Source organism: Dasypus novemcinctus, chromosome 7 (assembly GCF_030445035.2).
Source record: "Dasypus novemcinctus isolate mDasNov1 chromosome 7, mDasNov1.1.hap2, whole genome shotgun sequence".
Lineage (NCBI taxonomy): Eukaryota > Metazoa > Chordata > Mammalia > Cingulata > Dasypodidae > Dasypus > Dasypus novemcinctus.
The window spans coordinates 33,997,094-34,022,815 of record NC_080679.1 but is presented as its reverse complement, the minus strand read 5'-3'; the positions used below and the strand labels follow the sequence as shown (position 1 = coordinate 34,022,815).

The window sequence follows — 25,722 nt, the reverse complement described above, 5'->3', positions numbered from 1 at the left end:
AGATGCCCATGTAAAAAGAGTCTTCACCCTCACTCTGAAATCCTGTCATTCATCATGCATTATTTTGTGCTACTGTTGTTCTTCTCAGGCATCTCTTTTAAATAATGAAAACGCTCTGAAATGGGAGATACTATGAGGGAGCCATAATGATTGAGATAGTTGTAGTGGCAGATGGCTATTCTTTTGCTGCTGGAGCTGATAATAAAGTTAATTAACTTCACTTTTTATGCACAAGGACAATGATATCAACCAGCCTTCCTTCCTTCCTTCCTTCCTTCCTTCCTTCCTTCCTTCCCTTCCCTTCCCTTCCCTTCCCTTCCCTTCCCTTCCCTTCCCTTCCCTTCCCTTCCCTTCCCTTCCCTTCCCTTCCCTTCCCTTCCCTTCCCTTCCCTTCCCTTCCCTTCGTCCTTCCCTTCCCTTCCCTTCCCTTCCCTTCCCTTCCCTTCCCTTCCCTTCCCTTCCCTTCCCTTCCCTTCCCTTCCCTTCCCTTCCCTTCCTCCCTTCCCTTTCTTTCTTTCTTTCTTTCTTTCTTTCTTTCTTTCTTTCTTTCTTTCTTTCTTTCTTTCTTTCTTTCTTTCTTTCTTTCTTTCTTTCTTTCTTTCTTTCTTCTTTCTTTCTTTCTCTTTCTTTCTTTCTTTCTTTCTTTCTTTCTTTCTTTCTCTTTCTTTCTTTCTTTCTCTCTTTCTTTCTTTCTCTCTTTCTTTCTCTCTCTCTTTCTTTCTCTCTCTCTTTCTTTCTCTCTCTCTTTCTTTCTCTCTTTCTTTCTCTCTCTCTCTCTCTTTTGGTATGATTGCAATTTAATTTGGAGGTTGGAGGAGAGAGACTTCATATATTTCCTAGATATATCTATATGTACTCCATTAGACTCTTTTTGGTGAAAAAGAAGAATTGTGCATATTCCAGCAGTAGAAAACACTCCATGGCTGAATGTGGGCAAGACAAATTCGAATTTATTGCATTCTTAATAGAAATGCTAGGATTATAAATGGTTCCTTTTTTGTTTATGTAAAATCATAATTTATAATTTTCATTTAATGCAACCTGGCAATCTTTAAAGAATTGTCTGGTATTGCATCTGAGAAGGAATAAAAACAAACCATTCAAGGCAACAAAAAAGGAAAATCCTAACTGAAATATTTAAAGATAAAAGTATGAGTTCCACTTAGTTTTGGACTTGAAACACTTGCATTTATGGTGCTACTGGTCTACTCCTAAGTATAAACATGATGATTCTTTGGATGCATGGCTTCTTAAATGTGCCTCAACTGCTATTATTCAGACTTAGATTTTACTCATTTTAAGTTAATGTGATTGTCCATACAGTAATATGGTATGGACTTTGCCTCAGGTGGTTTTGTACTAATAAAGGAGTGTCTTATTGAAACTTTACTTATTCTTAGCTTCTTGTTTTGTTTATCATGCTCACATGATGATGAGGAAATGTTCTAGCAAGTAGAATTTTTCTATGGGTAAGAATTTGCTCAATATTATATGTATTGTATTTTTCCATTCAACTCAAGTTACAAAGTTATGTTTTAATAAAATTATAAATCACAGAGAAAAATTTTAGCCTGCCCTCAAACATGTAAACATTAATATGATTTGAAATATTCCACAAGATCCATGATTAGAAATTTTTATTTAAAAAGAACATCATCCAAAATTCTAATTTAGAAAAATATCTTGTTTGTTGAGCACTTCTATTTTGAGGCTGAATGTTCACTTGCACAGAGGAAAATGAGTAATTGATTTAGGACAATACTCTTGGCAAAGAAAACAGGAATATACATCTCCAAAATGAATAGCAAAAAGAACAGTAACAAGATCTACCTCTACCTTCTTTCTCAAAGATAAAATATATTTTTTCAAAAATTAAAGATAACCACAAATTTGGGTGTTTCAAAGTCCTCCATAAACTCAACAGTTACCTCGTGCACAAAATCTTTTCTTACTTGTGGGAGCTGTGGATCTCTCCTCTAAGCCACTGCCTTAAGTCCTAAGTACATTTCTCTGATAGCACCTCTTGCAGTACAGATACCTCAATGGCTATTTATTTGCCTTCTTTCAACTCTGACCTCCTTGAATGTGGGTATTCAGTCTTGTGTCTCTCCACTATTAATGTAGCTAGCACAGGGCCTGACACACAGTGCATGATTGGTAAATGTTAAAGTGCTTATGAAAGAATGACAATGTATGTTGCCCTGCCCCTACCATCCACAGTTAACTATTAACTCTTTCCAACTACAAATCCTCAACATATTTCCTATACATACCATACCCATTATTTGAATACTCAAATTATTACAAATGCACTTTCCCTTGCCTAGAGCACATCCTAAAACTCCTTCATTTATATACAGCTGAACTTTATACATATGTCCCTCCGCTGCCATACTATTTCTCAGCTATGACCACTCACACTGTTACTTCTCTTCTCTGACCTCATGTTGCTCTCATTTCTGCCACAAACTTTATCCTCCATGAACTTCTTTAATCATTCTCTATTCTCTATCATTCCATGTGTATGCCTTGTCTCAAATATTGTTTTGTATCTTCTGGTGCAGCATTGCCCAGTAGAAATTTCCTAAAAGATAGAACTATTCTATAATCTGCACTATCCAATACAGTAGCATAACCTTGTGCCACTGTTGAGCATTTGAAATACGGCTGGTTTAACTGTGGATCTAAGTTTTTATTTTAAAAATATTTAACATTTCAAATTAAATAGCTGTGTTTGGCTAGTGGCTACTGTATTGGATGGGCAGCACAGTTCTTGAGGATGTGCTTGACATACCTAGCAAGTAATTAGTAACAACTGATGATCAGTTTGTATTCAGGAATCTGACAAGGCAATGTGTTGCTCTGAGAGGGAGTTAGTAGAACACTTGGAGAGTACAAATTCCAAATGGCAATAGAAAAGAAGAAATGTAATTTACTAGGAGAATTAACACATTGATTTGAGAGACAGAAGAGAATTTAGGTGTAATAGAAAAAGTGACTTGACCAGGAAGAGCTGTAGTTGAAAAAAATCCAAAGTAATGCTGATATCAGAAAGCCAGAGCAATAGCTACACCTGTCAATTCTCTCTTTTCCAAACTCAAAATTTAAATTAATTAAATAAAGAAGATTGAAGATTAGGATAAACAAAATGCTGTTAATTTAATTTGTTTACATTCTATTAACAGGCTTCAATGAAAGTGTTTTATTTAGTGTAAGTTAGACCTTCTGACAATTCACTCATATTTTAGTTTCATTATGTTGGCTATCAAACAGTTATAGTTGAATTGTACTGTATTGACAAGTGTTTGACATAGCTGACCCAAATGTTTGGTTAAAGATGCTTTTACAGTAAGCAGTATTTTGTTTTCCTGTACCTTTGCTCTTTACAAATTATTTTTGCGTACATTTTGAATTCCAGTTACAAGCTGATGTCAATAACTGCTTGTTCTTTTCTATTAAAAAGAGGGCACTGGAGAGTTATGGTTTCATCATTTAATAAGTATTTATTCAGTGTTGTCTGTGGGCCAGATGATGTGCTAAGCTTTGGGGATATCCTGATAAATGAGCTAAATGTGTTCTAGAAAAGGCTCATGAGTTTAGTAAGAAGGAAGTCCTTGCTTGTTTTTGAAAGGGTACAGTCATTAGAATGGTACATGCTGAAGACTTTCTTCAGAAAATAAAAAGGGAAGGAGTGTGCAGGGTGTGAAATCAACCAACCACAGTTTGAGAAGTTTAACATTATCAAAAATAGACTTCATAGAGGTGAGAGAATTTGGTTGGTTATTTGTGTATTTTCTAAAGATAAGGATACCTAAACAAGTTTGAATATGGAAAATAGTGAGACTTTTGTGTTTTTGAATTTGGGCCATTCGTTCTTCTTATTGTGTTTGGTTTAACCTTGAATGTCACTTTTTATTATTTCCTAGTGAGTCCATTACAGAAGAAACCCTGAGAAAGGCTAAGGAGATTGGGTTCTCAGACAAGCATATTTCAAAATGCCTCAGGCTGACTGAGGCCCAGACAAGGGAGCTGAGGCTGAAGAAAAACATCCACCCTTGGGTTAAACAGGTAAAGGAGTTTCTCTTTCTTCCCAAGTTTCCACGAGTAAATGTAGCACCAGCTCGAAATCCATTGTCAATGAAAAGATGGATAGAATTAGAAAGTGACTTTACTCGTCCAACTGATGTTCATGATGTCACCAATTTTATTCAGCACAGGATTGATTTATGCTTAACAGAGAGGATGAAGTAGCTCACTGGGAGGTAGAGAGTAGAGTGGGTACCTGATTTTCTTGGCCTAAGTGGAAAAAATTCAAAATGACCTTTCCTCTGCTTTTTGACCTGTGTCTAATTACCTGTCATAAGAGAAGTCCTTAGTATAATAGAAAGACTTGAAATATCCTGGTGTTGTGGCTGACCCTCTTGTAAAGAATAGTTACCTTCCTTGGTACTAACTTTTTACAGGGTAATACTTTATTTTAAGTGCCCCATCATTATGGTTCATTTAGTATTCATTGTGATAGGACTGGACATAATGAGCTCATCTAGTATTCATGACAATCACACTAGAACTTTCAAAGGTATACTGTGGTAATTTAAAAAATTTTTTTGCTATTAGTGTAAGGGATGCCTTGCCTTAAAGTACCACCAGCTGGCTTTTACCCTTTAAAATCATTGACTTTTCTCTATATGCTCAGGGGACACACCCTTAGGTCCCAGACTTGATGCTAAATATTTCCTTCTCAGCAATTATCTTTTTTTCTTCTCACCTGACTTGTGCTATGCTTGCCCTGTCAGCCTCACGTTCTTGCTCACTCAGCTGAGCTCCTGGCCCTTGAGAGCTGAATTGATTTACTTTCCCCAAATATGTCCATTGAAACCCTCCCCTGTCACCCCCCTCTGTCTATACCTTACAGTATTTGTGTCATTCCATTGCTCAGTGCCATACGCAGATTACATCCTGCGTATTCATTTGCAAACCAAAGATGCTCTTACATCCAGGTCATTTTGCTCCAAATTTATATGCTGCTGCTTTAGACTAGCTAGGTGAATCTTCCTGGTCACCAGTTGACTATGTGACCAATCTGCAATGCTTATGAGAGGTACTATTGTGGTTCTCCAGTGATGCCTTGGAATGTGGCCATTTATTGTTCAGGTGATAACTAGATCATATCATTGTTTTGTTTTCCCCTCTCCCATTTTTAGAATTAGAAAGCAGTGGGGTTGCACATGTCCTTTTCCTATCTTTATATTTGGCAGTAATAGGAATTAAAGTAATATGAGTGCAATCACAAAAATCCACAACCAGTCTTGAAAAAATACAATAGAGGAAGGGAGTAAAATCCCAATGTATTTGTTTATTTTCTCTTGCAGATTGATACACTGGCTGCAGAATACCCATCAGTAACAAACTACCTCTATGTTACCTACAATGGTCAGGTAAGAATGGTCAAACAGCCATATGCAGAAAGATCTACATTTACAAATATGGCCCACTTTGGCAAATATTTATTATTTTTTTCTTTGTTTATCTAATGATATTGGTAATACCTGTGGGTCAGATGTGCTGAGGTTTTTCTATACTCAGTTCTTAAAGAACTGTCTAAGGTGAAGTCAAACAAGGGAAAAGATGACAAGAACAGTGTGGTTACACTAAAATACAATTGTGGTTTATTCCCATGATTATTTTATTAAAAATATGAATGAGATCTACTTTCATCAAATAAGTAGAGTTTGTGTGACGCGTTCTACCTAAGGATTCCCAGAGACTAAAAGAGGATGCATGTCAACAAAAGGAAGAATGAGAAAGATATATTCATAAATTGGACAAATAATTTTATTAGAAGAAAGAATAACATGCAATAATTTCCACATCTTTTTTTTTTTTTTTTCTTAGGAGCATGATATCAAATTTGATGACCATGGAATGATGGTGCTAGGCTGTGGTCCATATCATATTGGTAAAGTGATAATTGATATATACACATTGCTTTACAGTTATCTAGTACATTTCACACAGTCATTCTTTCCTTTCAAGAACTGTACAAAATAGGTGCCATTATAATAAAGATTTTGCAAATTATGAATTGATGGTCAGACAGATAAAGCCCCAAAAAACATAGGTCTTAAGCAGTAGAAGTGGAACTCATACTTGGGTCTCATCTACAAGTTCAAACTCCTCCTATTTCATCATGTCACCCCTTTATCATTTTATCATCATGAATTGAATTGAAACTGGGGTTGGAAAATGAATTAGACTTTGACTTTATCTCATCTAACCTCAGTTTTCATAAATATCTACATTTGCACACGGACTTTATATATCAGCCATAAATTGCATTTGCAGATACAATCTCTGACCTAACAGGATGACTTTTGTTTACATCAAATGCAAAGAGCTTGTCTCATTGGTGCATATGCAAAGCATTATAAAATATAATTTAAACTTACGCACTGGAAATCGTAAGGACATTTCGCCTCTAGTCACTTAAAACTTAGATATTTAATAATGAATCAAGATCTATTACAGTTACAAGGCATATATTTAAATGGACAATGGTATTAGCCAGTCAGAATATTTAATATTTAGTCTCTACAAGGTGTTCTACTACGAATATGCTAAATATATGATTTATATGTATGTAGGTTTTCTCTGTTGCTTAAAAGACAGTTAATTTTAGTTTTTACAATCTTGTAAGTTTCTCAGGATATGCTAATGTACCAGCCCTTGTTCAAAATCTTGAAGTTGGCCCAAATGTTTGTATCTTTACTACCTAGTACCTTAGTTATTTTAGGCCTAAATGCCCTGAAAACCTTTATCCTTGCCTACATTTCTCATCTCTGGAGGTTTCTTTCTTCCTCTTCAAATTTTACTTAATTTATATTGTAATTCTGCATTACTTTAGTATCTAAGGAGGGCTAGCCAAGCCGCGTGTGTACTTACTGGGTGATGGAAATTAACATGCTATATTTGGATAACATATTTTGACAAGAATTTTTAGGAGACAATGTCTTAATGCAAAAGATGAGTACAATTCCCAAGACTTTCAGTCATTCTGGCATCCCAGTAGAGGTGGTATTTTTAGGCATTTAGGCAGTTACTGAGCTTCAAATTGCTTCCCAGAAGGTCACTCACTCTGCATGGGATGGCCTTGCCAAGCTTATGAGGATCTGCTTGGAAGCGACAGGACTTTAATCAATCAGGTTATGTCAGAGCTTCAGGCTCTCTTTGGGATCATTTGGTTTAGGCCTCAGACAGCAAAGTGGAAGGACTGAAAGAAGAGCTCAGTTTTTCTGATCACTGTTATTTGACTGCTTTTGGGTACTTAGATCACTGTGTATACTTTGAGTTCCTTTTCAATAAATGAGGGCTATTTTGTCATTAAAAACTTTCCTGTTAACTTTGAGGTTCTGAATGGCTAAAAAATGTAGATAACTGATTTATTTGTAGAATTTAGCATGTAAAACTATCCAACATTTCATTGTTTAATTAGTCCCACTTTTTCTTCCTATGTATGTAGTGTGCATTATGGGTCTGAAATTTATATTTTAGAGCTTTAAAAATTAAATTGAAGGGGTATTAGCTCCCTTTTCATGGACTGACAGGTGATATATTTCTGCTACTCTTTGTGTTGTAACTTCATGCTTCTCTTACCCCTTTTCCGAATCTCATTGTCTCTGCAGGCAGCAGTGTGGAATTTGATTGGTGTGCTGTCTCCAGTATCCGCACTCTGCGGCAGCTTGGCAAGAAGACGGTAGTGGTGAATTGCAATCCTGAGACTGTGAGCACAGACTTCGATGAGTGTGACAAACTGTACTTTGAAGAGTTGTCTTTGGAGAGAATCTTAGACATCTACCATCAGGAGGTAAAAAAAAAGAGAGAAAATAAATATTTTCTGCTTTTTGCAGTGCATACTTTAAATATGTGTATTTATGTGTGTAGATTTTATGTTGTAATTCTCCTTAGGAGAAAGAGCTGTCAGTATCTTCATTTTCTAATTTTGTAGTGAAACTTAAAAACACATGCTCAGTCATATTTTTGATGCCCTGGCATAGTGTGTGATTATTTTTCATATGAAATTCACTTTTTCTTTCTAAGCATTCCAGCTATACTGAAAACACTACTTGGCAACATGTGCCAGATACATATTAACTAGCATAATACGGCACCTCAAAAATCTTTCACTGAATGATTTAATTGGTCGTCTAAACATAAAATAAACAGACTCATTTTAGTTAATGTGATGTTCCTGGTTAAGAATGAACAGTTCCCAGTGGAGAGAAGTTAATTTTCCCCAAAGGACCAGTTAATTCTTTGTTCCGATAGATGAAGCCATTATTCTTCAACTTAAGATGGATAAGTCCATTCTGAATTATTTTGGTTCCTTTCTAGCCTTCTCTTATAGTTGCTCCTCCATCCCCAACTCAGATGTTATTGAGGTATAATCACAGTGGATTCATATCTTCATATATTACTCTAAATCTGCAGAACAGGCGAAATCATCTTGCCATTAAAAAAATAGCTACTGGAAAGTTTCAGAGTGATGTCCAGTTGTGTTGCCTTTTGATATCATTGCAATTAATTCCATACCACAAAAGAGTCATCCTTATGGTCACTTTGAGAACAACAATGACAACATACTTACTTGGAGGTACAAGACTTAAATTCTAGTTTTACCTGAAAAACTCATTGACTTGGCAAGTTACTTAAATTCTCCATGCTTCAGTTTTTTAAAAACATTAATGATATGAGTATAGTAACGTCATACATATAAATATTATGAATGTCAAATGAGATTTGTGGTTGAAATTACATTGTGAAATATAAAGTTCTGTGCTAGAACAATGTGATGATTTTATTATTGTAAAGGAAAAATAGATACATTTCAGGATATACATATAAATCATAATTCTCTATATAGGCTTGACTCTCTAATCTTTCAGTATAATGAAATTGATCCACTGGGTAGAATATACACATTTTAAAAAATTCTCTGATGTAGCTTTTCTAATGATTCTCTTTAGTATTAATTTCAGATAGACAGTTACGGATCACAACAAATGTATGCTACAAATATTTCTTGAGCACCTTGTAAATGTCAGGCTCATCAAAATAAAGTCCAGTAAAACCAGCTCTCTTCCTTCAAAATACTAATGAAAGTACCGGGATCCATGACATATTATTTAAAAAATGAAAAAAATTGTTCTAACCTATTAATAATTATTCCAGGCAAGCAGCTGCAGGTGTTTTATACATAATTAATATTTCCCCATGTAATGGCTTAAGGAAAACTTAAAAACTTCTAATGATTGCCTTTGGATGCAGTTGCCCATGGACATTAATGAAGTTCTTTTACTAGAATTGAATTCAGTATGAAAGAAAAAATTAAGTTGGCACTTCTTTGAAGTGAATTGACATTTAAAGTATAGTATTGCTCTATATTATGAGATAATTTTAAGTGTCATGTTGGAGAACATAAGAACAATACTTCTTTGGTGTATTCTTTAGACTACCCCACAGAAAATATTATACATCATCTACACATACACCTATATATGTGCGTCTGTATTTCCTCTGTCGAAAACAGGCATTTGTGCATTTGCTCACAGCAGGCTTCACAGATTCTGCTCCATTGTCTCTGATAACAGGTGTGCCTCAACCCACAGGAGACTGCCTTTATCCTATCTTGGGTGGCCTTAGTGATGCTGAAGGCACTCAGGCATTAAATATCAGGAAATCCGAAGCACTTCTAGACTTATTCAAAGCACAAGTATGAATCACTTAGAAAGGCAATTGGCTTTCCCAAGGACACATAAATACATGGATGAATTCCAGATCTCCTGGACCAAGACTATTTTCATGACATCAGAGAAGAACCTCTCAAGAAAACACTAAGGGTGATCTCAGAAAAGTAATGTGCTTTGGAAGTATAGCAGGTGGCTTTGGTGAGAGTATTGACAAGAGGTTGAGGGAAGGAGAGTGCTAGGAGTCCTGAAATCTCTTTCCCACCTGTTAATTTTTAAAGTCAATTTTATTGAAACATATTCATAAACCATATAATCCATCCAAAGTGTACAATTGATGGTATTTTTGTCTAATCACAAAGTTGTACATTCATCCTTCAGTCGTTATTAGAGTGTTTTCATTACTCCAATAATAATAATAAAAAAGAAAAAACAAAGCTCCATCCATTAGTAGTTACCTCTCAATCTCTCTATCCTTCTCCTGCCATACATAACTGCTAATCTAGTTCTACCTCTCAAATTTATTTGTATTTTTATTTTGTATAGAGGGAGTCAAGCAATATGTAGTACTTTTTGCCTAGTTCTTTCACTTAGCATATTTCCTTTCTTACCACTGATGGAAGATTATTAATATATTACTATACACTACTGTCCATGGTTTACTTTGGACAGTAGTCCAAATATCAACCTGATATTGACATCTTATAACAGTTAAAATGTCATAGTAATGCATTCGTTTGGCTGCAGATTCCTTTACTCTTTGAAAAGGTAACTCTTTAAGCTTAGTCATTTATGATTTTGATTTATGTTTTGTAATTATTTGCATGGATTCTTATCCTTAAGAAGTATGTATGTATGTATGTATGCATGTATTTGTGGGAAAGGGTCAAGTAAGTGAGAAGTTGGTGTCATGCCTCGCTGTAGTTTTTTTTTTTTTAAGATTTATTTTTTATTTATTTCTCTCCCCTTTCCCCCTCCCCCACTTGTCTGCTCACTGTGTCCATTCACTGTGTGTTCTTCTGTGTCTGCTTGTATTCTTGTCAGTGGTACTGGGAATCTGTGTCTCTTTTTGTTGCGTCATCTTGCTGCGTCAGCTCTCCACGTATGTGGTCGCACTCCTGGGCAGGCTGCACATTTTTTGCATGGGGTGGCTCTCCATATGGGGTGCACTCCTTGCATGTGGGGCTCTCCTATGCAGGGGACACCCCTGCGTGGCACTCCTTGCATGCATCAGCACTGCGCATGGGCCAGCTTACCACACAGGTCAGGAGGCCCTGGGTTTGAACCATGGACTTCCCATGTGGTAGGAGGATGCTCTATCAGTTGAGCCAAATCTGCTTCCCTTGCTATAGTTTTGATTGATGATATTTTTGCCTTGTTCACAATTTTGCTTAGGACAGTTTTTTAAATAAGAGAATATACATTCTTAAATTATTTTAGAGGTATGGGTTGAAAAGGATTACCTCACTTATACAATTTGCAACACTGTGTTTCCCTTTTATTAGATCTAATTTGCTACTGAGAATGTCAGTGAATGAATGGTTGAATGAATGAATGAGAATCATACAGAGATGGCCTTAACTCCACATTTTCCTTGTTTCTTTGGTGGGCTACTTCTTATTTATTTATTTTTTTAATCCTGAAGCTTTGATCGCTTATAAGAGATTTGGTTTTGAGTAAGGAAATTTTGTATCAATCAAACATCCAAATTAAGGCTAAAGCAGCTAAGAAGTTAATAGGAAACAAATAGGAACCAGTACAAAGAGGTACTATAGATGAGTGTTGAGGAAGCAGTAAAGAATAGAGAACTGTGGACAGAGTGCCAAAATGGGAGATGAGATTTAAACTAGATCTTAGTTCAGGGGTCATTAGATAAGGGGGAAAAATGCAGGGAAGGGAAATGATGGTGGCTAAGTTAAGGATGGGGTACAGAAAGCTTGCCAGTGGGAATGTACATAGCTGGGGACAGTGAGCACATTGATAGATCTTCCTGGAACTGAGAGGGGTGATGACTGCTGATAAGACAAGAAAGTCATAATTGCTTAAAGGGTCATTATCTCAAATAAAGATCTTATAATTCATCCCTTAGCCAGTGTGGGCCTTTGGAGAACTCTGAATACAGGAGTAACTTGGTGACAGAGTCTTGTAGGATGATTAATCTGAATGTGGAGTGCTGGGGTGGAAGGGGACAGGAGAGACTGCTGGAAGGAGAAATCTGTCCATTTAGGAACTTACAAAAGTAGTCCAGAAGTTAATTGATTCTAGTGTAGACTGCATGGTGAAAATATGAATTGGCTTGATTTTCCTTTTCTAAATGCCACATCTATGAAAATGACAAGTAATATTTGTGTGTAGGTATTTTAGCATGTGACTGCCTGGAAAGCCAGACCAAAGTCTGTTTATCTCTTTGTGGCATAAATTAGTATCATCCATTGATGGGAGAGATGAAAGTATTACAATCATGTTAGACATCATCGGAAAGGATATGGAAGCAATATTAGCACAGTTGTCCATTCATGATGTTACACCAGTGGTTGATATTGTGGGTGCATTTTCCAGGCATGTGGTGGTTGCATCATATCAGTCGGGGGCCAGATTCCAAACAACTTGGCAGTTCCTCTGTACAAGAACGGAGTCAAGATCATGGGCACAAGCCCTCTGCAGATTGACAGGGCTGAGGATCGCTCCATCTTCTCGGCTGTCTTAGATGAGCTGAATGTGGCTCAGGCACCATGGAAGGCTGTCAATACTTTGGTAAGGAGAAAAGCACGTGTCTGTTTTTGATGTTCTGCTTTGAAAAGTTAACCTGAATGTTTACTGCTGGGAATGTGAAACTACAGGGCAGCTAGAATGTACCATGCTTAGTGAATTCACTTTAAAGTTGCTGTATTTCCATGATTGCAGTAAAATGCCAGTTATAAATTGATAGGAGTATCCTCATTAAGATTTGGACAATGAAAAGAAGTTCAAACTATTTTTATGCTAGATTTGATATACAGAATTAGAAACTAGGAATTTTATGTATTTTGAACTCCAACTTATATTTGATGGTATCTTGAAAGAGAAAATAGAGAGTTGGGTTATCACTTGATCTAATGGTATCATTCTGAATTTTTATTGTATATTTTAAACTATTCACACATTTTGTTGTTGTTGTTTCTCTTAATTAGAATGAGGCACTGGAATTTGCAAGTTCCGTGGGCTACCCTTGCCTGTTGAGACCTTCCTATGTTTTGAGGTAATATATTTGTTTTCAAAATGGTATTTAAAAATCTGGAGATTTAGAAATGTATGATGTTTGCCTATAGCACTAGGCTTTGATGTTCGGTAATTTGTAAATCCACCTGACAATCCCCAGATAATCACAGCCAGATTGAGGACCCCAAAAGGTCTTTCAGTGTAATGCTTTTCCATCAGGGAGTGGCAGTGTGAAGAAACTGCAGTGGCAACATGAAGAGGCTAAGGGTTCTTGCCAAACTGAGGGCTGAGGTGGTTTTATATTACAGAAAAGGACAATTAAAGAAAAACAATTTGGGATATCTCTTGCCAATATCTGTTTTCTCATACCCAGAAATGACAGCTTATCTTTGACAGTTGTCAGCACCTTCTTATAATGTCTCTTGTTTGAAATTCTGAGCTGAGGTCAGATTTTAAAATAGATGCATTATAAATGTGGGGGACATGAACAGTGAAGATCTTTTATATTAAACTTTGAAACTGAGTTGTAACTTCAAAGGAGAAGTTGTGAATTATCACTTACTTTCTTCAGATGTTACCACATATAAGGAACTATTTCACTGAACAGGGGATAATAAGAGAAATACAATTTGCTGTGCACATTTTGTAAGTGTAAATGGAATTTGAGATGGAATCCTTTAAAATAATGAAAGATTTCAAATGAGGTGGAAAGCTCCTTTTTATTTAAGTGACATTTTGTATAAATCCCACTGTAATAATACAACTTCTTTGAGGTTCTAATGTAAGCTAATTTCAACAACACATACATTTAAGGGAGAATTATAGAAAGAAGATTTGACTATTTAGCTTCATTCTCTTCTTTGCAATCTTTATCTTTGTTCTAGCTTCCTATATTGTAAATTATCAATATTCTTGCTCTTGCCTCCCTTGCTTAAACAGAGGAAGCCGTTGAGAGTACCTTATGCAAAACTCAGTAATAAAGTTGAGAAGGCAAAGGAAATACTACTTTTAAAAATGAAGTGAAAAGTAATATTTTATCCCTTATTTCTTCCCATCCTCTTTTTCTCTTATTGTTCCCCCTTTCCTCACTTCCCAACCCATTTTGAAATTGTCAGAATTTACAGTAAGTTGATTTCAGATAACATTTTTTTCTCAAGGACTTAGGTGGAAGATCATAATTGAATATACTTCTGTCAGATATTTCACATTTTATTTTCAAATGCTACTGAAAAAAAAAAGATTCTTCTGTGACCAAGTTGAGGCAGTTGAATGATCTGCTTTGATATCATACCAATGGGTAAAGACCAGCAGTTGGTAATGAATTCTGAAGAAAAAAGGTTACAGAAACTAAGTCCTGGGTTGAATCTTGTTAAGGTTAAAGAATTCTTGGAACTGGTAGAGAGTTAAAACCGTAAATCAGAAATGGCAAACTTTGGGGAACTACAATCTCAAGAGTCACCAGGGTTCCCTTTGAGCATCATTATAGGTCTAATCCCTTATGTCCATCCCCAACTGTGGTGATGTTTTATTTAGGTTGATTGTCCTTGTGATTAAATAGAATGCATTGTCAATTTAGGAAAAAAAGGTACCTTCTTTTGAAACTCCAAACGGAATAGAGGTTGTCTCGAACTGTTCTGAGAATTGATCAAGTCTAGCTTGTTTTACTTCTGAAGTGACAAAAAAAATTGACCTGCTTTTTTCATTTTTGTGTTTCCTCTTTTCCCAGTGGATCTGCCATGAATGTGGTATTCTCTGAGGATGAGATGAAAAAATTCCTAGAGGAGGCCACTAGAGTCTCTCAGGTAGTGTCTGATTTCCTCCTGGGTTTGCTACCTCAAATTGTAGGCTGTCTGTTTCTTTCCACATGATGCTGTTGGGACAGTTTTTTTTTTCTTCTTCTACCCACTTGTCTTTTACATGTGGGAATGAGAAAATGCAAAAGCATTTAATTTTATTTTGACCCTTTGGATCACTGGAAGAAAAGGAAGACCTAAGCAGAGATTTACACATTTTGAGATTCCAGGAGGAACATCCTTGTTCTGCTTGTGAGTTAGATACCAGTCCATTTATCCCTGGGATTCTCAATAATGCTAATCCTTAGCCAGTGAAAGCTTTTAATTCTCACACCTGGGGAATCTGCCTTAGTCAATCATACAACTTTAATAATAAGTCCCCTTGCTCAGTTATTGATTCCTTTTATTTTCATTTTGGTATATTCCAATTGTGAGTTAATAAAAATGTTTATAATTTTGTGGTCATTCAACCACCTTCCTCCACTGCCCCCAGCATTTATTTTCTCCTTTGGTATTACCTCAGCATGGTCCATTTAAAATTTACCCAGTGGGGTTATTGATCTGCAGACCTTGTGCTAGAAAGGATGAAAGTAATGTTTTCCTTTTAACAGCTTTCAAAAGCCAGTGGGGTTAAAAAAAAAAAAAAAGGAAATAGAACAACTCATTGAGAAGAGGTTTGATGTTAGGCAAGTGGAATTTGGAGAGAGCTGAAGAGTGAAATTAGAGTCATTTTGAAGAGGAATAAAGAGCATGGATTTTTTCCATACACATGAAGTCCAATCCCCCTCCTGTATGTTTTTGTTCGCCATGCAGGATTGGGCAGCGAAGAAAGTGGATAAGGATACAGAGTGAGAAAAGGCAAAGAGTATGAAAAAAGAAAACCAAGTGGTTCAAAAGTGAATATACTTTTCTTTGAAAGTCAGCTAACTGAGGAGGGAATCTCTCCAATTGGCCAGTTTTTATTAAAACACTTCTGGAATGAGACACTGACAATCCTCTCCTCTATCTTATTCCCTGCCAGGCGTCCTGCAGTGCTCCCATTTGAAAGGCCAGCAGCTAGACCCAGCTGGAGCTATATGAGAGATGGAGCAAGTTTCCTTTCTTGTTCTGCCTGGAATAATTCATAGGGTCTCTACTCATTAGAATTTTTTTTTTAAAGTTTTCTTTTCTAGCATATGGGTAGAGTCTATAAAAGATGAAAGTTTTACAATAGAGATAATCTAATTGTATACTTTCTGACCAAGTCTTCCATTCAACTACAACACAATTTGGGACACCCATTCAATGAATCCAGAGTAAAACCAGCTCCCAATAATTATTCATGTGTATATTCACCCACATTTCGCACCTGCTATATAATGTACCTGTTCTCAATACCACGGTTTACACTTATGAAGAATTCAATATAGTCTCTGTTCTTACAGAGCTCTTTCTTCAGTAGATGTATCTGACATCAAATAATAACGATAAAGTATGATGAGAATTGCAATAGAGAAAATACAGGATAGTGAGGGAGGATATAAAAGTCTTGGGATCCAGTCCCTGGAGAAGGGGCTTTTAAATTGATTTCTGATGGTTGACTCAGAGTTAATCAGTTGAAAGGCTTACCTCATGCTTGTGAGTAGGAAGAAAGAACAGTGTGTGTAAGGGCCTGAAGGTGAGAAAGAGAACAGAGTTTCTAGGAATTGATGGAGAGTTCTCTATGGCTGGGGCACCAAACATGATAGGGAGGGCTGACTCTGATGATGGTGAAGTGGAGAAGGTAGGCAGGGACCAGTTAAAGGAGGGCTTTGTCAGTCATTATAATGATCTTGGATTTTAATCTTATTCTCTCTTTTAGAAAAGATCACTCTGCTGCACTATAGAGAGTGAGTTATGGAGCAAGACTGGATTCATAGGAAGAGGGTAGAGGGTTGTTGCTGCAGCCCAGAATAGAGATGACAGGGCCTTGGATGAGGGTAATGACAGTGAAGATGAGAAAAATACATGCATTCTAGAGATATTGAAGATGTGAATTGAAGGGAATTAGGGAATGAATGGATGTGGAGGATAAAATGGGATAAAGGATAGCTTCTGAGATTCTGCTGTATGCAATGGGATGAATGGTGGTGCCATTTATTGGACTAAGGGACTCTGGAGAAAGTGAAAGTTTTGGAGGGGGAAATAATATATTTAGTTGACCTTTTGAATATCAGGTCCTGTGAAGAATTCAAGTGAAGATGCTTTGAAGGAAAAAGATGAAATAGATCTGAAATTGAAGATAAAAATCATGACTAGAAATAGAGATGTAAATACATATCTGGAAGTCAACAGAAAATCATATTTTTTGAAGCTTGAGAGTAGAAACAATCACCGAGGGAGAGAGTGTAGAGGAAAAGGAACACCTAAGACAGAAGCCAGAGGAAAGCCAGCATTTAAGGCCTAAATTAAAGTATAAGGAAACCTAAAGGAGTCTGAGAAAGAGGAACCCAAATATTTAGGAGTGAAAGCATTAAAATGTGATTTGTGGATGCTAAAGAAAGAAGGTATTTTAAGAAGGCTGGGGCAAACAATGTATAATGTTAAAAGATTGAAATTTATTGAGAGATTTTTTTCCTTGCCATAGTAAGGACTATTTCATAAAGTCACTTAATTGGCCACGATGGTGAAGGCTGTTGATTGTACCACCCCCCATTGCTGGGATAGTTGATAACACTTCATAGCAGCACTTCTGGATAAGGTCCTTAGCCAAAGAGGAGTATCGTTAATCAGGAGGCAAGACCCCTCACCTCACTACTAAGCTCAAAACACAAGCCAACGACTGACCATTTGCCTCAAGGTGTGTCTAATTCTGTTGCAATTCATGATCCACACGAGCTCCCCATGGGATCAGGCTAAAGCAGCTCTCCATCTGAGACCACAGCCTTGCTAGCTTTTTCACACTGCTCTGTCCTCCTCTAAATCACCAAAACCAGGAATCCCCATCTCTGTCTTGGCTATGGAAACTAATAAGACAGTTGGCAAACTTAACCTCTTTTTGAAGTTATGCTGTTATCCTCATAACACAGGAAAACAACAACAACAAAAAACTCATTGGCTACAGGTCTGTCCTGGGCAACATCAATGTTCAAAAGAGATGGAACAGAGTTGGTGATAATTCTTTTTTGGCTAATAAACAGTTGCATAGTTGTTTGTCCAGTGGGCATTTTTTTTTACTTAAAACTTTCATTCTTTTACAAAATAAGTTTAACTGTAAAATAACATTTAAAAGATTTCTTTGAGGGTATTTCTAATTACTCTAATTTGTACTGTAACCATGCAGGTTTTTAGAAAAATTATTTTTAATTTTTAATTTATCCAGGAAGCTTTTGAAGAGAAGGAAGTATATACATTTGCCTCATTGATTAATAAATTTTAAGGAGAACCTTATTAATATCATAAAACATTGTATATTTTGACTTCCACAAAGTTGAATTCCACTTAATATGTTCTATTAAAAGAGATATGTTAAATATAACATATAGACATATGCTGACCTCCATGATAGTGGCCCAAAAGGCTGTGTGTTGAGAAAAAGATAAATGTTCAAAGAAGGCTTCAGGGATAAGTATCATTTGAACTAGACCTTGAAGGATGAGTTAAGGTGACCCTGCAGAGTAAAAGTGAAAGATACCTAGTGAAGAGAGTCATATAGACTGGTAAATGCAGGGCCTGGCAAGAAAACAGCAAGTGGTCCAGGTTGTTGGCGCCTACAGTATAAAGGAGAAGAGATATGTGAAGCCTGGAGAATTTCAGTCAACTTCTTCATTTAATCCGGAAAAAGGAAGTGGTGGTCAGGTTGTAGAGGGCATTACAACCCAGTCATAAAGAAACAAGTATGGAAAGCAGTTCAAAAATGATAAGGAGCCTTAAAGAGCAGAGAAAGGGGGGATGTTATAACATTAGCAAAGTACAACACTTGCTTATACAGTTGCAAACGTCATATTCTCTAGAACTGGTATAAGGCATATAAATTCCAAGTAAAAGATTTCACTTTTGGCCTAGTGGAAACAAAATGCTATACTCTTTCTAAGCTCTTTCACAAATCTCATATATAAACCTTTTAAAAGACGTTATAGTGCTCTGAAATGGTGAAGGTAAGAAGAAAGATCCTGAACCAATAATCATAATAATATAGTTATAAAGTAGACAGATTTCGGTAATTCTGGAAGATAGATGGAATCCAAATTCTACTCCCTCCTTAACTTCTTTTTTCTAATAGCCTAGAAGACTTTTTTTTTTTTGATTTGAGAATTCATGTTTAGTTTACTGAACAATCAGAGTTGGAGAAACCCTCTCTGCCTCCATGTAAGGAGAAAATGACCTTGTTCTTACAGAACAGATTGACTAATGAGTTTATGATATTTAACATTAAGAATCTTACAAGTATTTCCCCAGAATTTACTTGAAGTACACAACTTACATAACACATAATTTTAGCTAAATATTCCTGCTTCTCTTTCCTTGGTGACAGGAACACCCAGTGGTGCTGACAAAATTTATTGAGGGGGCCCGGGAAGTAGAAATGGATGCTGTTGGCAAAGATGGAAGGGTAAGTGCTTTGTCTCTATCTTCCCCATCCCTGCCTTTCCATCATTTTTTTTCCTTAGCAATTAGAAAAAATAACACAGGTTAGAATTCATGAGTCTATAAAATAGGTTTCTAATTATAATGGAGAAGCATCTAAGTAAAAAAAAAATCAAATTCACTGATAATTCAGTTGATATGTCATGGGTATCACATTTCCTGTGTTTCATACTGCTAGAATTTCTCTTTGATGATATTCAAAATTAATTATCATCCTGTACTCATCATTCTTTTTGAATAGATTTTCTCTCTCATTTTCTTTTGTCCATGGTTTTCCTTTTATGTTTCAATGGATATTATAAAAACATCAATACTTTTCTTTCTGAAGTTCCTAATTGAATCCCTGGTTTTTCTTCTATCTTGTTTTCCCACCTACCCCCTTTTTATTGGGTTAATAAAGGCAAAACCAGAGTAGAGTGGATAAGGATAATAAGATAAAATTGACTTACCATATCACATTTTGTATTGCTAATACAATGAATGCCTCCAACTTCAGGGAGAAAGGAAAATGTTAAGAATGCTTTGCTTTAGTTTGCTAGTTGTGTTTCTAAGGCATTTGTGATTTATCTTGAACCATAGAAAATTATGTTTTAGGGAGTCCACATTATTTCATCTGCTTTAAGGGAAAACAAAACAGCCTTCATTTTCTACTTTGCAAAGTACTTCAAAGCACTACTAAAATGTGAAATCTTAAAAAAAAAAATTTGGCCTGCCAGATTAGCAGCTTGAAGTGTTTTTTTTTTTTTCTTTTTTAAATTATGGTGTCTTCTTACTGTAGAGTCATATACTCTTTAGTTGAAGTGTCCTTAGAAATCATTTATTCCAATCCTTCCCTCCCTCTCCCAGTACAGGAATTTTCTTTGCAGCATCTCAGGAATGTGATCATCTGTTTTCTGTTTAAAATTTTTAGGTGATACAGAGCACAAAAATTTGAAAGATTATGCATTGGCATGTATTTTTTATTTTCTTTTTCTTTTTCCATCTCAGATATTCCTTAGTCTGGGTTCCTGAAACTCTCATACCCTGACCTCCTGGGTTCTAGAGTCACAGAGCATAAATTTAACCCCTCTCCTTTTACAACATTTTAAGTATCTGAAGACTGAGATCTAAAGTAAGAGGAGTGTGATCATACTTATGAGTAACTGGAGAATGTCAGATTAGGCTACAGATATTCAAATATTTTTTCCAAATATTGTGTGGCCAAAGGAAAGCTGGTCCGCTAGTCAGATCTGGCTTCAGGTTGACAAGATATGCTCTTGCCCTAATCTTTTCTCAGACATTGACCATTGATTCTCACCTGGGCTCCTTCTTTTGGGAATGCTCCAAGTTATCACGATTTCTGTGTGGTCACACTCAAAAATGGATATATTGCCTCAGGTACATTATGACGGCTTCAGAGCTCAGTGGACATATTGCCTCCCATTTTCTAAACAGTATACTAAAATGATTGAGCTCTTACTATGTATTAAGTATCAGGCCAGACATTTTATATGTGCTCTTTTTTATTCTTGTAAACTTTCTATGAGGTAGGTACTATTGTCATTCTCCTCTTACTGGAAACAAAGGCTAAGTAGGTAAAGTATCCCACCCAGGTCACAGGGTTGAAAAGTGACAGTAGGAGGACTGTCACATGTCACTCTGCTTTAAGTCATCCATAAATCTAACAAGCATGTCTTCTGTGGAATTTAAATATTTTAAAGCCATCATTCTCTTCCACTCCTGGCTTCATGCATTTCCCAAAAATAATGCATTTTGTTGACATATTAGTTATAGAGCTTGAGAACACAGACTTTGGAATCTGACAGATGAAGTTTCAAACTCCTGACTCAGCAACATGCTAGTCACACAAACTTGGGTTAGTTGGTCTTAGATTGCCTTAGTTCCCTTAACTGTAAATGAGGAAAAGAATATTTCTGTTCTGTTTCTCTCCTCTCAAATTTCAATTTAATGATCTCTTGATCAGATCCTCAGGTCTTCTTTCCAGTCCACCTAACTCGTGCCATTTACCTAGCTAGACATTGGCCTCTCCTATCCTCTTTTCCAATATCAAAAACTTAACCTGGAGGAAAAGGTAAAGATATCCCTATTGCCTCCCCCCTCCACAAATGCTTTAGCTTCCTGGCCTGTTCTTCCAGATCAATCAGAGTTGGTTAAGTTTTCTTCTTTTCTGATTATTCATTCCCATGCTAATCAGTGGAAGAGGGAGGCAAGCTATCAGCCACTATCAGTTGCCCTTAGAGGCAATCAGCTGCTGTACAGCGAGGCTTGACAAATCTATACGCAGCTCTTTCTACTTTTCTCATCAGAGACTCAGCAAAGAATCTGGTTAATGTTTGGGGCAGATGTCAGAATCAAAGGAGTGGGACAGGCAGTAGCATCATTGAAATAGGTGCCTCATGAATCTTTGTAAAATCTTCTTTTGGTCAGGTTATCTCTCATGCCATCTCTGAACACGTGGAAGATGCAGGTGTCCACTCGGGAGATGCTACTCTGATGCTGCCCACACAGACCATCAGCCAAGGAGCCATTGAAAAGGTTATCATTTACAAGTAAAAGTGAAAGTAAAATATGAAACAAAAATCTATTTTATTAAAACTAGGTAGTGATGTAGGACATGCCTCAGATTAAATTTAATGATAAGGGGAAACGTCATTAAACTCAACTGTTGTGAATATTTAGTACATAGTATTGTTTTCTTAATGGAAGTCTAGTAGTGGCTGGAGAAAATATTTTAAAGAGATGTAGGTCAATGTAGAAGGAGATTTTAAAAAATTAAAAATCTAAGTTTCTCTGTCTTTTAAAAGAAAACTAAGGCATGCTCTTTAACACTGTATCATTGTCCTTTTGCTCTAGGTGAAAGATGCTACCCGAAAGATTGCAAAAGCTTTTGCCATCTCTGGCCCATTCAACGTCCAGTTTCTTGTGAAAGGAAATGATGTCCTGGTAAGAACTGCCAAGGTGTTTGAGAAGACACCTGCTGTGTTATGTCATGTTGCTTTGTGTTCTTCTGATACTCTCCTCCTCTGTGTACACTAGGCACAGGGTAACTGAGACCCCTGCAGCTGCTGATGTCTGAGTGTGAGATGCTACATAACATATAATACCTGCCATGTTTGAAGGCACAGACTCTTTGTGCCCCTGTTGTGGCAGTCACAGCTTTGTAAAGCATACTGATACACTGGAGGAAGATCACTGTGTACCATCTATAGTATAGTATAGATGGATACAGTGGATACCATAAATTAATATGAACATGTAGAGAAGTCATAAATTATGTGCACTGAAGTTTTGATTTACTCCTTTCCCATTTTGGAGTCATTTTGGAGACCATTTATATAAACATCATATTAAATGAAATAGGTTAATCCTATTTAATTTGGTCAATTTAATTTAACAAATCAGTAACCAATACTGATTCAGCACCTGCTATGTAAAGACATGTGGTGGCCTAAAAAAAAAAAATATATATATATATATATATATATATATATATATATATATATATACATACACACATATATATATAGTCCCTCTCTCAAAGATCTTGTGAATTAGTAAGGGCAGGGAATAAGATGAGTGTGTAGATGACTATAACATAATTATTAGAATATAACAGCTGTCAGAAGGGAGTCATAGAACAGAGACAGTATATTTGCTAGTCTGTGTGTGTGTATGAGTGCATGAGCATGTGTGTGAGTGTTAAATGCTGGTTTGGGGTGGATCATTAGACCTCAAGGCAGGTTTTCCCATTGGGAACTGGACCTTAAAATTTGGTTGTAATTTTGACAAGTACAGGAAGGTAGAGAAGATATTACACATAGATAGGACATCATCAATAAGAGGAAGAAAACTTAGCATGTCTTAGAAGACAGTGAATAGTTCAGTTCAGTGAAATCATTTTTTTTCTAGGAAAATAGTAGAAGGTAACCCTGCAAAGGAAGATGGGGGCCTGGAAAGTGGAATAAAATAAAACTAGATAGATTGAGGCAAGAGGGCAGAGGCCTGTTAGGGCTAGGCTTTAATTTGATGGCCACTGGCAATGCAATGAAGAATTTTCAGTAGAGGTGTAGAAATATCTGAACTCTGCATAAAAATAAACCTGTGTGTTGAGATGGAATTTGGAGGGGGGAGGAATGAAAGAAAGGCAGTGTTCAGAAGTACTGGATGAGAGGATACCAGTTAGAAAAAGTCCAGGCAGTGGGAAGAAAAGGTAAAAGATGAGCCTAAAAAGAGCTGGTCCCCAGTTGGCAATAGCTGGACACTAAGTGGCAGAGAGAATTTTAATAGTATTGTCATTGACTATCATCATCTCTTTCTCTTTTTAAATTTTATCATCTCTCCAGGTGATTGAGTGCAACCTGAGAGCTTCTCGATCCTTCCCCTTTGTTTCCAAGACTCTTGGGGTAGATTTCATTGATGTGGCCACCAAAGTGATGATCGGAGAGAGCATTGATGAGAAACCTCTTCCAACATTGGATCATCCCATAATTCCTGCTGACTATGTTGCAATCAAGGTAACATTTCAAAAATCAATGAGTCATTTTGTGACTACCAAGGAAATTAGAGGAAAAATTTGTCATCAGAAATAATCCTGAAACTTCATGAAACTTCTAACCAGAAAGCTGGATTAGGGATTATGATGTTTCCTTTCAATGACTCAAGGTTGCACTACAGGAAATTCGAATGATATAAATTTGAAATAAGTATAATATAAGCTATTAACAAAGTATCCCTTCGGGCCCAAAATGTTAACTGTTATGCACTTAAAATTTCACTCCTCCAAGATGGCTCCCTCATCTGTTTGCTTATTGTTTTTGCTCATTGTTTGTGCTGGTTGTCCGCTCATGGTTTTTTGTTCATAGTCTGTCTGTTTGTTTGTCTGTTTTCTTTAGGAGGCATGGGGACTTCCTATGTGGGGAGCCTATGCCCAACTGCTTGAGCCACATCCATGCCCTAAAATTAAAAAAAAAAAAATCATGTAGAGGGGAATGGATGTGGCACAAGAAGTTGAGTGCCTTCCTCCCACATGGGAGGTTCTGGGTTCAGTTCCTGATGCCTCATAAAAGAGACCAACAAACAACAAGCAGACAAGAAGCCAAAACAAATGAGCAGGGAGCAGCTGTGGTTCAAGCAGTTGCGCACCCACCTCTCACATGAGAGGTCCCAGGTTTGGTTCCCAGTGCCTTCTAAGGAAAAAATAAACAGACAATGAGCAGACAATGAGCAAAAAACGACTAGCAAACAACAAGTGCAAACAACAAGCAAAAAAACAACAAGCAAACAGATGAGGGAACCATCTCAGGGGGGTGAAAAATCATGTAGAATTGCATAACTTTAAAACTGGTTAGCTGAGGATCTAATAAGTTACGTTTATGCAGTTATCACATGATAGTACCTGTTGGTAAACAGAAATCCTAGCTACACTTCATTAGGATGAGGTTTGAATCACAGCATTTAAACTTTGCCAAATGTTTGACTCTCATATAAGTCATCAGTCTGTGGTGTTAGCTTAATCGGCCTGGCCACCTTTGCTTAATTCCTATATCGTTTAGTAGCACAACTTTTTCACTTGAAAAAATTGAAAGAAAAGTTGTGTTTCGCAGTGGTGGTGTGAATCTGATTACACCTTTATGAAGAGTGACCAGGAAAATTTAAGGTTCATTCAATAATTTATATTATTTTAAAATACTGTCTTAAAAATTTTTTTATTTGTTAAATTACAAGTTAATAAAACAGTTATGAATACCATACAGGCCTTCCATACATCACCCTACCACCAGCACCTTACATTGTTGTGACACATTTGTTATAAATGATGAAATAGCATTGCGATCTTATTACTGCTATCAATATAGTCTATACCACCCTATTATTAACACCATGTATTAGCATTGTATATTTGTGATAGTTCATGAAAGAATGTTCTCATGTTTGTACTGTTAACCACAGTCCATCATTCACCTCAGGGCTCACTGTGTTATATGTTCCCATCTTGACAATAAAGCTGGTATGTTCCTCTCACTGCCTCAGTATGCCTGTGCATAGAAAATAATTATGGCCTTTACTTCACTGGGTGGGAATGAGAATTAATGAGACATTATTAAATATATTTGAAATTCTTAGATGAAGCACACAATAAAATTAATGTATATTGTGTGATATATTAGTATAACGTGTGTCTTGGAAACCTTCAAAAGGTTTCCATTTCTATATGTACCAGGGGCCTCAAATATAATTGTATTTCAGCTGATAACCTGACTTTTTACGGTGGAGGTTATGTGGAAGCTATAAATCAAAAAATATTTTTACATCTTCAGTAATTCAGTAATCATAATTTAGGATGCATTGGATTTCATAATGCATTGAGAAGGTGTGTCACCATG

At 36.4% G+C, this 25,722-nt stretch overlaps 1 protein-coding gene across 1 annotated transcript in view; it reads left to right on the top strand.

The window, feature by feature from the left end:
- The window catches only part of CPS1 (carbamoyl-phosphate synthase 1), a 127,532-nt gene that overhangs the window by 86,994 nt on the left and 14,816 nt on the right, over positions 1-25,722 (top strand). Inside the window, exons 22-32 of the mRNA XM_058300192.2 lie at positions 3,927-4,068; positions 5,373-5,438; positions 5,896-5,959; positions 7,683-7,864; positions 12,303-12,497; positions 12,914-12,981; positions 14,668-14,743; positions 19,227-19,304; positions 21,767-21,874; positions 22,193-22,282; positions 23,683-23,853. Of these exons, the coding sequence (XP_058156175.1) occupies positions 3,927-4,068; positions 5,373-5,438; positions 5,896-5,959; positions 7,683-7,864; positions 12,303-12,497; positions 12,914-12,981; positions 14,668-14,743; positions 19,227-19,304; positions 21,767-21,874; positions 22,193-22,282; positions 23,683-23,853 (1,240 nt within the window). The remainder of the gene's footprint in view (positions 1-3,926; positions 4,069-5,372; positions 5,439-5,895; positions 5,960-7,682; positions 7,865-12,302; positions 12,498-12,913; positions 12,982-14,667; positions 14,744-19,226; positions 19,305-21,766; positions 21,875-22,192; positions 22,283-23,682; positions 23,854-25,722) is intronic.